The sequence below is a fragment of the Cryptomeria japonica genome, chromosome 1 (genome assembly GCF_030272615.1).
Source record: "Cryptomeria japonica chromosome 1, Sugi_1.0, whole genome shotgun sequence".
NCBI lineage: Eukaryota > Viridiplantae > Streptophyta > Pinopsida > Cupressales > Cupressaceae > Cryptomeria > Cryptomeria japonica.
Genome location: NC_081405.1, coordinates 571,807,158 through 571,821,837, shown reverse-complemented (window position 1 = coordinate 571,821,837; position 14,680 = coordinate 571,807,158). Strand labels below are relative to the sequence as shown.

Sequence of the window (14,680 nt, the reverse complement as noted above, 5' to 3'; positions counted from 1 at the left end):
GAAGCTACATGATTCAACAATTATGCTATAAAGTGATCAAATCAAGCTAGATCTAAGATGCAATTGCTTATAATAACAATTATTAAATGATATTCTAGAATGGATATGCCTATAGTAACAATGCCTAAATTGATATGAGATGGGATCTTTTGTGCTCCAAAATGAGGGATATTTATAAGATTTCTAAGGCCAGGGGTGAGGTGGCAGGAATCAATGGTCAAGATTGAGTCTGAAGATATCAAGGGTGAAATTGGAGGAGGTTGGAGGGAGGGACACTTGTCATCTCTGTGGTGACAAGTGTCAAGGAGCCTTGCTCCTAAGAGGGCAAGTGTCCAAGGGAGGAGACATGTGGCATAAGTGCCATGTGTCTCAAGGGGAGAATATCCACACCATAGGAGGTTAGGATGTGCAAGATAGGATAGGGTTAGTTAAACCCAAGGTTAGGTGGAATGGTTTAGTTTAGGGGGTGGTTAAGTTAGGTGGTTAGAAGTTAGGAGGCATGTGGGGAATTTGAATTTAAAAATTCAAATAATAGGAAAATACTAATTAATTTTCAACAAACTCATAAATTGATTTGTTTTAATTAATTAGGGGATTAGAATAAATGAATTTAATGGGGGGAGGATTAATTAATTTAGATTAATTAATCAAAGGGGACTATTGAAATGAACCTATTCAATAAATCCTTCGATTTATTAATAAGTAGATGAAAGGGATTTAATCAAATTGATAATGAATTCAATTAAATTGGGAAGGAGGGTTAATTAAATAATTGCTTATTTAATTAATTATCTTCAGACCATTTTTAGGTGTATACATTTATCACTCTCTCCTTAAATATTCTTGATGTGACAACTCCAACAATTACCATATTTCATAAGACCCATTTTCTCAATAATAAAACTGTCACCTTTAGATAAATAAATAAAATATCACCTTTATGGAGGAAGTTGAATTATTTGTGGCAACAATTAAAGCATTTGATTCAAATGAATGTGTAAAAAGTAGATTTGGATAACGTTATCTTGAAGCCAACGATTGAGAGCATAAAGGTGTATGGAGCCTCTATACCCATAGTTTATACCTTTATAAGCAGTCATTAACTATATTTGTGGCCACTTGACAACAAGTGCAACAAATTCGTTATAAGATGTACCTATTCCTTTAATGTCACTTGTATAAGGTTGTGATTTTTTTTAATTTTCTACCTATTATAACCAATAGAAATACAGAAAAATAATATTTTAAAATCATTGAAAATAAAAATTAAATATAAGTTATGAATTTTTTGTGTAAAACTTTTAATTCTCTAATATGATTGGTTAAACTAATGGATGCAATAGTTTATCAAAAGAACTAATAATAAATTATTCACAATGAAAAATCCAAGACAAAAAAATAAACTTTTAAAATCATTGAAAAAAATAGAATATAAATTATAAATTTTTTATTTAATTTCTGTAAATATAATTAATTAAACTAATTTGGAAAAAATTGAATGAATGCAATACTATCCAAACTATTAGTGATAACAAGGATGCAATGCACAAAGTTCTTGCCAAACATTAGTGACTATTTTGTTATGATAGTATATGATACCAAATAATTACAAAGGGGTACCAAATAATTACAAAGATATGTATAAGCAACATGCTATATATTGGTAAAGATGTGGGCAAAAGTTTAGAACAGAATTTTCACAAAGATTGCATATTGAAAATATTTAAAGAGGGTTTGATTTTTTTTTTTTTTTGAATATTGTTTTAGAACAAATTTTGGACGTTTAGCTGGGCTTAATGGTCTAGATTTGTTTACTTTCCATTTCTAGAAGACAATTTACTTTTGCAACTTTACACCAAATTTACTTCCATGTCGGTTTCAATTTCTTTAAATACTCTTCCATCTATATTGAAATTTTACATCTATTAATATAAATTTATTGACCATTCACTATTTTTGACCTGGCTCATATTGTTTACCATTGTGATATATCTAATTTACTTAATATTTAAATAAAACTATTTTTGAATTATTCATACTAATAAAACTCAAATTAATTCCAACATTTCTAAGTTTTTAACATTTAAAATATATCAAGATATATAATTTTAACTATTTTAAAATACATTTATATCAAAACCTTTTTGTCTAGATTCCACTGGCACTAATTAATAATAAATACAAATTAATACATAAATAGCTCTAAAAATTAAATTGTTCAAAATATTAACGACATGTAAAAAAACCTATTTTACCTAATAAAAAATGATATCTAACATTAAAAATAATTTACTATGAAATGTTAAAAAAATAAAGTATTTAAATATTGAAAATAAGTGGAAAAAAATTATTAATATTTTCTAAATAATTAAAACTCATTATTTTAATATTTTTTAAAAAAAATCATTTTTCTTGATTAAATTTGGAAATTATTCAATTGAACGATTTAAGAAAGAAGAAAGCATAAAACAATTCTGAAATCACTTAAAATTTAAAAACTAATTAAATAGAAAATAATTAATTTTTTTAATATTCTTAATTAAAAAATTTACATTTATTAATTTCTTTTTTATTAACAACTAATTAAAGAACAACCCTTTGCCACAAGAAGTAACAACTATGACAAGAAAAGTAATAACAATAACTATGACAAGAAAGTAATAACAATAACAGAAAGCAATAAAAAATTACTTCAATCTTCATTCAAATTCTTTCACATTATTTATATGTTGTTGATCAGGTATTTGGTTCAACTTCAGCTGAATCCCCCGCGGCTCAGTCGCGGCCATTTTTTTATCTTTTTTATTCGGATCTCTTATAGAGCTGTGGAAAGGAAGACTGTAGATTTGGATAAAAACTACATTTCGTAACCAAACAATTCTGCCTTAATAGCGGGAATGTCTTCGTCATCGAATTGTCGAATTTGTTATATTAGTCATTTTTACTACTTATGAGTGTCTTACATTTGGAGCTATACCTGCATGTTTAGAACAATAACAGTCGATTAAGAACTACTTCCGAGTCTTGCAACATTTGCAACCATGAAGCTTGTACGGTATGCTAAATGACACTAGAGACCTCATTCTTTGTGGGTTTTCTTTTTTGCTCATTTTATATGGAAAATAATATGATTTTGACGTTGTTTCTTGGAGGATTTGCCTCATTCATTGGCTATTTATATGCATCTAATCGTCCGGTTTCTTTTGGATTCCATCTTCGCAGGTTTCTGATGAAGTTGAACAACGAAACAGTCAACATTGAACTCAAGAATGGAACTGTAGTGCATGGGACCATTACAGGTTTGATGCCCAATCATTCGCTTCTTTGCTAGGATAGGCTATGGAGGTTGAATGATTTTCGGTTGCTGAGATATAGGGTTTAGGATTTAAGAACAAATGCAAGTTAATTTTTTGGGCCGTTTAAATTGGTTTTTTCGTAGAACTTTGAATTTAGAACCCCAACTTTCCAAAATATTTTATTAGAGGCGTCTTGCAAAATGAATACATCGAAGTATATGTAGATTTCATTTCCTCGCTGCTTGGCTACGCCAGCTCCCATGGTACCGAATTTTATTAATTATAGGGTGCGCAAGGAGCAGTGGTATCAAAAGTTAGTGAGAAATGATTTTGGTTCGTTTGGAATAAGTTTCTGTTATTTTTTTAGCAAACTAAACTTCCTGCCAAGGGTCAGGTGTTTTACAATGATAGTTCATGTCTGATTTGGTGCCGCATCAGTGGATTGAACTCATGTTTGGCTTTATGCCATATTATTCTGGACTTAAATATTTGGCTGGATGCCGCAACAGGGGCATCTGTTTTTAATAATACACCCATAACTTGTAGCCGTTCTTGGTCATGTAAGCCCTAGCGAGGTTGGGGTTTTCTTTAAGACTGGAAACCTGATGTATGGCCTGATTGACTATGGGAAACTGAGTAACGTAGATTATACAAAATCTGCCTCCCCCTCTTGTGTTGTTGAAGGTTACAGGCCCCAAGGAAAGTAGTGGTCAACCTAAATTTAGAATTTTAGATTTTCTGGTCTAGAACTCTTTTACTTTGATGGTTTACAGGGACGTGCCCATGGGGATCCATGTGTTGTTTCTAGAGATGGGGAATGAGAATGAAACGTTCCCCTCCAAGCCTTGAATTTTTTTTTTTTTTTGGGTGGCATTCCAATAACGTTTCTGTCAAGTGGGGATTTCTTGAGGGACGCTACCTGTTTTTGGCAATGCTTGGGGATGCCCTGCTGCCTCTGGTATGGCAAAGGAAGTGCAAGGATGTGTTTGGGCCGTGTTGGGAATAGCAGGGCATCCTTGGTTGTCGCCCTCTTGAGCAAGCCAAAATATCTAAAAACAGCAAAAAAACGCTAAAAACACTACAAAAAAATATAAAAAACATAAAAGGGTAGGTAGTGGGTATCGGAATGCTGCCTTTGTTTCACTATATCAGATATCACTGGATAAATGGATTCTTAATATTTATGTAGATAAGCAATTTGGTTTTGATGTTTGTGCTTAAATTTACCATTTACACTTACAGTTCTTAATTTACACATATTAATTATTAATTATAGAATCTGCATTAATTTGTTAGTAGTGCTTACTTAAAATAAATTTCGGCTTCCTTTCATTCAAATATTATATTTGATATAATTTTTCAATAGCTGCTCCTTGCTGTCACCAAAATCCAGGAATTTTTGTGCTGTAGCTGGAATTTGGAGAATAGAACTTACTTTTGAAGGGTGTTGTGTTTTTCAGTTGTTTTGATGCATTTATGATTTTGATGTTTTTTATTTAAATACAACATGTAAGTAATGCGTGGGATATGCCCTCCATCTCTCTTGGAATAGATGTTTTGCATGTAGAAGACTCTTGCAGTGATTTGGATGATTCCATATTCCTGGCCGCCATGTATGTTATGCCTGTTGGTTCTTGTTTGGCATATATTTGCTTCTATCTCTCAGTATATATGGCTCTACAAAGATAAAGTGTGGACTTGAGTGTGTTGCTACATATCCTCAAAATGATTGCATAAATAAAGTTGGGCATCCGGGCCATATGTTTTCAACCTGCTAATGGTCATGAGATTAAGTACACTACTTATCATGCAAGCCAATGAACAAATGGTATCCAAGGTGAAGTAAACATCAATGCAAACAAATATTGTGGTACATTTACTGAGGTAATGTGAATTAAAAAGTTGAAGCGAAGAATTGAGGTGGAATGCATGTAAATACATGTGAAGAAACACAATTTGCAAAGTGTGAAGTAATTAGTGTGAATATGTTTGGGAGTGATTGGGTATTTTTGCTCAAATGCTTGGATAAAATTGATAATCTTTGGATATTTAGCCATTAACATACATTTTTTCTTCTCTTCACTTGAAAGAGAAAAAGATCTTAAGGAAAACTCGAAAAGCTTTTTAAATTGCATTTTACTTCATCTTTTCCTCGTTCAACTTGCTAAGGGGAAAACTATTTTGGACAAAGTTGTTAATGCATAGATAGCTTCGGTAAGATAAATGATTGAATGAGAGATAAATGAAGTCTCTCATTCGATCATTTATCATATCGATTATTAAAATGAATATCATCATGCCCTCAATTGATAAGCATTCTTTCTTCATACATAATTGTTTATTATTATAGAATTCCGATTTGATAATCTATTATATTAGTTGCATTCACCGATTAGCAAATTGGGATACCCATTGCAAAACCGATTTGATGATTATCAGTAAACTGAACATCAATTAGTATTGATGATTATGCTTGAACCGATTGTTATCGGGGAGATGTAATAAACTCACACCGATTGATATCGAGTGTTAAGGAAAACATTCGAAGCATTAATATAACCATACACCGATCGGTATAACTTCGATGGTTATCGAATATAATATGCACCGCTTGGTTAATAAACACTGGGCACTATTGTTATAGCGAATGGGCATGATCAAGTGATGTCTTGATCGGCCATGTCCAAAAGACATGGTCGGTCAAGGCATTGCTTGACCGTACCCAGCCCCACTATATATATAAAATGGGATGTGTGAGAATGGACATCGAAATTGATAAATGCTCCTCTCACCTGCAACAAAGAAGAAGATAGTCAGATTCATATATTAATTCAGTAATATATATATAAAGATCATTTTAAATAGAATATAACTTGCATATTGAATGTAAATTGAACATCATTTACATGGTATCAGAGCCAGGTTAAATTGAACCTGAGGCGGTTCATTTTTGTGGAAAATTCAAACAAGCATATATTCAACATCAAAATTCTTCTAATGGGTAGCGCCATCAGATTTGAAGATCCTATCAGATTTGTTGAAGCAATCAGACAACTCCTCATCTAGGTCGGAACTTCTTTGAGCGTGGTGATTTGGATATCCCGATTGCCTATTCTAATGCAATCTGGATATTAAAGGAGATTGACTCTACTCTCAAAGAATCAACTGCAGTTTGCACATTAAGAGCCAAGTTCTTTGTGGAATCACCAGGGAGCGATTCTATGTGAATCGAACAAGGCAATAAGGAAGGTTGCAAGTCAAAGTTTGATGGCAGATATGTGTCTCTAACTGTCCATAAGATCATAGGAGTAATCAGTGCACTCTGGATGAACACTTGTTCGCAGTGCCTTGTTATCATCAGACAACAACGACTGTATGATCAATCGTCGGGCTTCCCTACTATGAGACAAGATTATCTTGTCAAGTGTCTTTCTGTACGAGGATGGGTTCGAACATGCCGCATGAAGAGGTCTATCACATTCATAGAGTAATGAAACATAAGTTGATAGATATTATCACAGGCTGTTTTTGCAGAGGCGATGACATAGTACACACACCCCGTGAACACAGTTACGGATACAGTTGCGCTACAAAGATGATAGAGTATGTAGCGTCAAAATGTGGGAGAGATGATCTTCCATGTTCCAAGCAGACATTGCAAAGCAATGCAATGTGGAAGAGCAACAACCAGATCGGAAATTATGATCTTCTAAACAAGCTTCTAATCGTTGTAGCTGGTGGCCATGCTCCTAGACGGTTGGAAAAGAAGGATTTTTTGCTGGAGGAATGCGATGGAGGAAAACAGTTGATAAATACTCCAAACAAATATGAAGATGGAGAGACTTCTCTTCATCTTGTTTTCTCGGCAGGGTCACGCAAATAAGTTTCATTTGTTTTTGAGAAGGGAGCTGAAGTAGACGTTCAAGATGACTGGAAACAGACACCTCTGGACCGTGCAATTACATGTAGACAAGATGCAGTCACAAATGTCTTTATGAAACTAGAGCAAATTGCCGAAGTAATAAAAAAATAAAAAATGATCAACGACGAAAGTTCAAGGGAGGCGGCAAGATCTCGATCTGACATAAATCTGATGGATTGTTTGTGTATCAAATCACTTAGCAAGTTTTTGTGATTAGTAGTTCCATCTATTGAATTGGGCATTAAGGTTTATCTTTAATGTTGTTTGGCGCTAGCGCCACAACATTGGAAACAATACTCATATATTTGCCAGTCAGTGAGCGACATGAGAAGCGACGGTCTTACTGTAGACAAAACCAATTCGATGCTCTCTTTCCATAGCATGTACAGATTTGCAGAGAAGGGTCTTCATTTGAATGCATGGCTGGGAAGATTATTGAGGAAGATCGATGCCACTTTGATACTGCTGAGTGTCCTGTGCGTGGCATATGGGCTCAACATCTCACAAATCCTGGTTATGTCAGATGAACACAACAACTAAAAGTATGTGTATCAAAAAGCAACCATCAAATGAGATCTAAATCTTCAAGTGCAAAGAATCAGGAATGAACAATTGTTGGATTGAGAGGAAGACTAATAAACAAAGAGATAAGTAATCCATGTTTGATTAATGGTCATGAATTTCATATGTAGTTATTAATTCATGCGATTACATTATGCGTGTTATTTGTGAATCAACATTGTTAGTAGGTGTCCGCACACGACAAGCTGCATTTGAATATCTTGTTTCAATTTCTTCAAACGTACTATGAGAAACTTGCCCCTTACATGCAGGACATCTTTAGAATCACAACAAAAGCAGTTAAAAGTGATGAAGAGCTTGTTGCTCTTTAGGCTATAAAGTTTTGAAGTACTATTTGTGATGAAGAATTCAGGAAGAATATGGAGGGGACTTTAGTGGAGATTCTGAGATTTCGCATTTCCATCTATAAACAAGTATTTGCCTGCAGAAGTGCCACAGTCCATGAGGAAGCAATGTTGACCATAGGGGCTCTTGTTTATGCTACTAGTGGTGAACTCGCTAAGTACATGCCAGAGTTCTATAAGTCATGTTTTGTAGGTGATCTAGAAGCATAAGAAATTTCATTCAAGGGAGAAAGAACTCGATGCTTGCAGTCATAGGACCGAGTTGATGGCGGTAAGTATTTATCGAAGAAGAAGAGCCCATACAGTTTGTCCTTGTGATCTGGTTCTTCGAAGAGGAGGTCAGATGGTTGATATTAGATTCAGAGGGAGTCTAACATTTCATCAGAAGCAACCTTAGACAAGGAGGTCAGATGGTTGATATCAGATTCAGAGGGAGTCTAACATTTCATCAGAAGCAACCCTAGACAAGGAGGTCAGATGGTTGATATCAGATTTAGAGGGAGTCTAACATTTCATCAGAAGCAACCTTAGACAAGGAGGTCAGAAGGTTGATATCAGGTTCAGAGGGAGCCACACCATCATGAAGATATGCTTAATGCATTCTTTTCTGTGAGAGAGAAGTTTGAGGAGCAAGCCCTTGTTAATACACTCTTCTCTGTAAGGGAGAAGTTTGAGGTGAAGGCTCTTGTTCCACCCTCTGGGAGTAGTCATGGTGAACGTCATGATGAGATGAAAACATTACGTTGAGCAACTCCGTGATGGGCACTTGTGTTCATATGCATTCTCATACATGGGAGTAAGCCATGATGGATGTCATCATGTTGAGTACCGTGATGAATGGTGTTCCACCCTCTAGGAGTAGCCATGGTGGATGTCATTTCATGACTATATTATTAACAAGGATTCCCCCCTAGCTAAGAGGGAGTGTTGATGTTGTAGTGGCCAACCTTGTGAAGAGACATATGGTGTCATTGAGGACCGACCCCTTGTGAAAGGGTGCCTCCCTCATATATATAGAAGATGCAAACTCATTCTCTGATCCATTCAATTTATGTGAAAAGCAGTTTATATATTAGTTAGAGCAGATCGATCCTGTGAAGAAGGCCAATCAGATTTGTTCTTGTGAAATTTGCTTCAAGGAGTGAAGCAACATATATTGGGCCTGTATCTTGCATTATTGCTAGACATATTTGATATATAAAGAAGACACTTTATGCTGGGTTTTTCTCCCTCAAGTAGGAGGGTTTTTCCCTTGGAGATCAAACTACAGATATTCTGACCAAACCTCTTTCAGAGTGAAGGTTGATCACTTCAGAAAAGGTTTAGGTATGATAGAAAGGTAATTTTCTTTGTAATCTGTATTTGCATATCAATAAGGTGTTTAATGTGTAAACTTATTTGTCATGAATGGACATTTTGGATTTTATCCCCTAGGTTCATATCTAAGAGGTGACGATCTCTCAAGATAATGAACACTTGTATGTAGACATTATAAGGTGACGATCTTATAATGTCCAAACCAATTATCATGTTGGATCTTTGGTGTTTCATGAATGTACCATGATTGTGTTGTGGTAAAACATTTGTATAAGGTGTTTTGTGCACATACCACAACTTGGATAAGATGAGAATTTAAATCTTTCTCATATGATTATCCTTAAGTATTGCGTGTTTAGGCAATACTAATATCACATGCTTAGGTGATATCCTGTCATCACAAGATTGACGTGATGGACATTTGAATCACGTGTTTAGGTGATACTTCATATCACGTGTTTAGGTGATACTTCATATCACGTGATTAGGTGATATGATTTTCTAAGATGAGAATTTAAATCTTTCTCATATGATTATCCTTAAGTATTGCGTGTTTAGGCAATACTAATATCACATGCTTAGGTGATATCCTGTCATCACAAGATTGACGTGATGGACATTTGTATCACGTGTTTAGGTGATATGATTTTTTAAGATGAGAATTTAAATCTTTCTCATATGATTATCCTTAAGTATTGCGTGTTTAGGCAATACTGATATCACATGCTTAGGTGATATCCTGTCATCACAAGATTGACGTGAGGGACATCTGTATCACGTGTTTAGGTGATACTTCATATCATGTGATTAGGTGGTATGATCTTCTAGAATGTCAGATTGAGTAAAGAATGCTAACTGTCATTTGAATTGTGATGCTTGAATATAATTGTTTACATTTATCTTACCTAGCTAAGAGGGAGTGTTAATGCATAGATAGCTTCGGTAAGATAAATGATTGAATGAGAGATAAATGAAGTCTCTCATTCAATCATTTATCATATCGATTATTAAATGAATATCATCATGCCCTCAATTGATAAGCATTCTTTATTCATACATAATTGATTATTATTATAGAATTCCGATTTGATAATCTATTATATTAGTTGCATTCACCGATTAGCAAATCGGGATAACCATTGCAAAACCAATTTGATGATTATCGGTAAACTGAACATCAATTAGTATTGATGATTATGCTTGAACTGATTGTTATCGGGGAGATGTAATAAACTCACACCGATTGATATCAGGTGTTAAGGAAAACATTCGAAGCATTAATATAACCATACACCGATCGGTATAACTTCGATGTTTATCGAATATAATATGCACCGCTTGGTTAATAAACACCGGGCACTATTGTTATAGCGAATGGGCACGATCAAGTGATGTCTTGATCGGCCATGTCCAAAAGACATGGTCGGTCAAGGCATCGCTTGACCGTACCCAGCCCACTATATATATAAAATGGTATGTGTGAGAATGGACATCGAAATTTATAAATGCTCCTCTCACCTGCCACAAAGAAGAAGATAGTCAGATTCATATATTAATTCAGTAATATATATAAAGATCATTTTAAATAGAATATAACTTGCATATTGAATGTAAATTGAACATCATTTACAAAAGTAAAACCAAAAGCACAAATTATTTCTGTTGGTTAAGAATTAAGTTGAAGTTTTGGAAAAGTGTCTTTTAATTTTTTTTTTCTTTACAAGGTGATAATTATTGGACTTAGTTCTTTTTAAAGCAAGGGCGGGCTAAGATAATTCTTTGCTTGTAAGAAGAGGGCTTTTTTAAATGGAGGAGTCAAGGGGAATACCTTGACGAAGAAGAGGGTACCATTTGAAAAGTTGAAGTACTATTTTGAAATACTTTGTTCTATCAAAAAGGCATGTTATGTGGGAACGAATTCCCTAGTTTTCTTTTTTGGGTTGAGGACGATTCTCATGTAACCAATATGTGATTAAGGATGCTTGCGTTAATTTTCCTGCCATTGAGTGGGGAACCAAATTTATGTTGCATGGCATGCTTTTGTAATTCTTGTGTTACATTAGGGACATTGGTATTCTTTTGTTGAAGAATTCAAACTTGATCAATACAAAAGATCAAACACTTAGAGAACTCCTAAGTTGGCATTTTTTGGACTTAGGACACATCTCTTGTAACCAAAATGTGATTGGGGATGCTTGTGTGAATTTGCACACATTGAGTGGGGGAAGCACACCCATTTCCCTCTAGACATATGAACCCTTGAGTTATATACCCTAGGACTTAGTTGCTTCTTTTGTTGAAGAAAATACAATTTAAAATTTAAATTGTATATTGTAGACTAAGACTATGTAACACAAAGATTTGACAAAGTTTTTGATCTCCTTTTTTGTGATTTTTTCTTCATTATAAGGAGTCATTAGCTCATGGGACTTTTGAATAGTGACAATGGAACTATTTAAGATTCCCATTCCATGAAATGCAATTTCTATGTAAGCATTCAGATTGCTCCTTTGTCTGTGTGTCTTGTCCTTTGCAATCAACTAATTTGTGTAAATTTTCTAAGTTGTCAATGGGTAATTAGTTCTCCTTTATTTTTCCTTTTGTATCCTATCTAGCTAAAGGTTTTAATAAGAATTCAAGCCAAAAATACTGATGAGCCTACATAATATCTCATTTTTGTCTATGTCTTTTATGTCTTTATTGGGTTTGTCAGGGGTTTGGATACTATTATAGGTCTTAAGACTTTGTTAATGATGGTTCTATGTTGTTTTCTTGAACTTGACAAAAGTGGGTATGAACTCACCCTTATACTTCCTTTTTGATTAAATGGTGAAGGATGATAAGTGACCTTGCTATGTGATTTATTCATATTAATCTTGCATGTAGTTAAATAAATGTTACTCTGATGTGAAATGGATATGCCTTTGTTTTGTACACTCTAATGTCATGTTGCAAGAATAAATAAAGGAGTAACAATGGTCAAAGCCTCACAACATGGGAGTTCGTGCCAATTAACTGGTTGAACACAAAGTCACACTATGATGAACATTGAAAGAGTCAACAACTGATTATTTACAGCTGTGGAGTCATAATGAGACTTTAATGTTCATGCTTGTAGTAGAGTAGATCTAGGGAGGATTAGTTATGCTAGATTTCCTTTGTAGCTGAAACAGCTTGACTGTTTCCTATTTGAAGCATAACTCCCTTTCCTTTTCTTATGTTGTAATAAATTGCGTCCTCCTAATGTCTTGGGAGTGGACTTGCTGTTGGTTAGAATCAGTTAGGAGTCTTCTTGCTATAAATAAAGTTTGGATATTCCTTCAGAAGACGGTTGAACTTCAAATATTGTAATCTTAGTTTTTAGTTTGTTGAAGAACAGTTTCAGCTTCATTATGGTGTAACCGTTGTTTTGGATAAATAAGATGATGATGTTTTAGTTTGCAGTACCTAGTTGAGCTTTAGGAAGACTCACTAAGGGGGCCCACTTAGTGAGAACTCCAATCTTTGTGTTTAGTAGTTATCTTTCATTCAGTATTTAGTTCTGTCCTGGCAGTTGACTGCTTTTGCAGCCACTAGAAATTCCTTCCTGTGACTGTTCTTGCAGCCAAAGCAGACATAGTAGTTCCCTGTTTGCTTGCCATGTATTGGATTGCTGTTATTCACTTGAGTTCAGATTAGATAATAGTTAATCAATATCATTAGATTTCCACAATCCATTAGTTTATCTGAATATGCTTCTGGATTTGATTGTGTTGAATTTTTTGCATCAATGTTTCGGATCACACTCTGTGATCCGTCATCAGGATGATAGTAGAGAGCACAAGGAGAAAAAAACTCGTAGAGTGTGATCCAAAACGTTGATGCAAAAAACTCACACAATCAAATCCAGAAGCATATTCAGATAAGTTAGATAATAGTTGTTGATTAGTATTTGAACTGTTACTTCTCCATGCACTTTACTTTCAGTACCATTTCCTTCGTAGATAGCATGGCTACAATTGGACCTCTAGTGCAGATACTTTGCTGACCCATTTCAAGTATACGCTCCCGGGTTGACAGAAGATGAGCCTTCGTAATGATGAGGTAACTACTTAGCATGTATATCCAATCCCTAAATTATGGTTCTAGGGCCTAGTTATTAAAACCATTAGAGGAGACCAACAAATACTACTAATGTTTAATTTATAATGGTAGGTGTTGATGTGTTTTTTATGCACCTCAAACACAAAATAAAATGCCAAGGTATTCTATCCTCTTTTGAATAAAGAAACTTTGAATGCTAAACAAAGTGATCAATCAAAGCAACTCCAAGGTTTGCAATGCGAACTATGCGACTTCTTGCTTGGGATAGAATCAATGTTTATGATGTGATTTAGCTGGAATCACAAGGGGACTTATGTTTTGCATGAACTCTCCTAGAACTTAGGATCTATTCTAATTGCTCAGAAAAATAAAGATAAAAGAGATAAGGGTTTAGAAAGACTATGCTACTCCTAAGATCAATGATGACGATGAATGCTACTTAGATAGACAAACTCCCTCAAATCAAGCCTTGCTTTGCCATGGCGACAACAACTACACAAGACATGCAATCTTCTAAGGGTAATGGAAGATTTTCACATTGCAAATACATCAACCAAATACCCAATGCTGGTGCAAATTGAACAAGTATTGACAATTGAACTTAACACAATGATGAGGTTTAGGCTAACTTTACACTATGACTTACAATCAACAAACCACAAAGAATGAACCAAGGAGTGTTGGTGTTGGAATAAGCCACACCCGGATTGACGATGGACTGGTCCAAGAGGGACCAGTAGCTCAATGGTAGAGCACTCCAGTAGCGTATGGAGGGTCCTAGGTTCGAGTCCTAGTTGGTCCATGTCTCAACATGGTATCAGAGCTAGGTCCAGGCTAGGAGCCCCAAGCACATGAGAGGTGTGGCTTAAGGAGGGGTGTTGGTGTTGGAAATAAGTCACACCCAGACCGACGATGGACTGGTCCAAGAGGGACCTGTAGCTCAGTGGTAGAGCACTCCAGTAGCATATGGAAGGTCCTAGGTTCGAGTCCTAGCTGGTCCATGTCTCAACAAGGAGTTCATCACAATATCTTTATAAGCATCCACGATAATCAATGATGTTTAATTAAACTATGAGAAGTAGAGACCATGCAACCTGTTGAAATAGCACACCAAAATTCACCATATCTTCAATGAA

At 34.9% G+C, this 14,680-nt stretch overlaps 1 protein-coding gene and 1 non-coding gene across 2 annotated transcripts in view; both read left to right on the top strand.

Annotated features, from left to right (window-relative positions):
• Positions 1 to 2,731: 2,731 nt before the first annotated feature.
• The window catches only part of LOC131050178 (small nuclear ribonucleoprotein SmD1a), a 37,025-nt gene continuing 25,076 nt past the window's right edge, over positions 2,732 to 14,680 (top strand). Inside the window, exons 1-2 of the mRNA XM_057984365.2 lie at positions 2,732 to 3,055; positions 3,223 to 3,299. Coding sequence (XP_057840348.1) covers positions 3,042 to 3,055; positions 3,223 to 3,299 — 91 coding nt within the window. The 5' untranslated portion in view covers positions 2,732 to 3,041. The remainder of the gene's footprint in view (positions 3,056 to 3,222; positions 3,300 to 14,680) is intronic.
• Positions 14,474 to 14,545, top strand: TRNAA-AGC (transfer RNA alanine (anticodon AGC)). The gene has a single exon. It is a non-coding gene; the product is annotated as a tRNA-Ala (tRNA).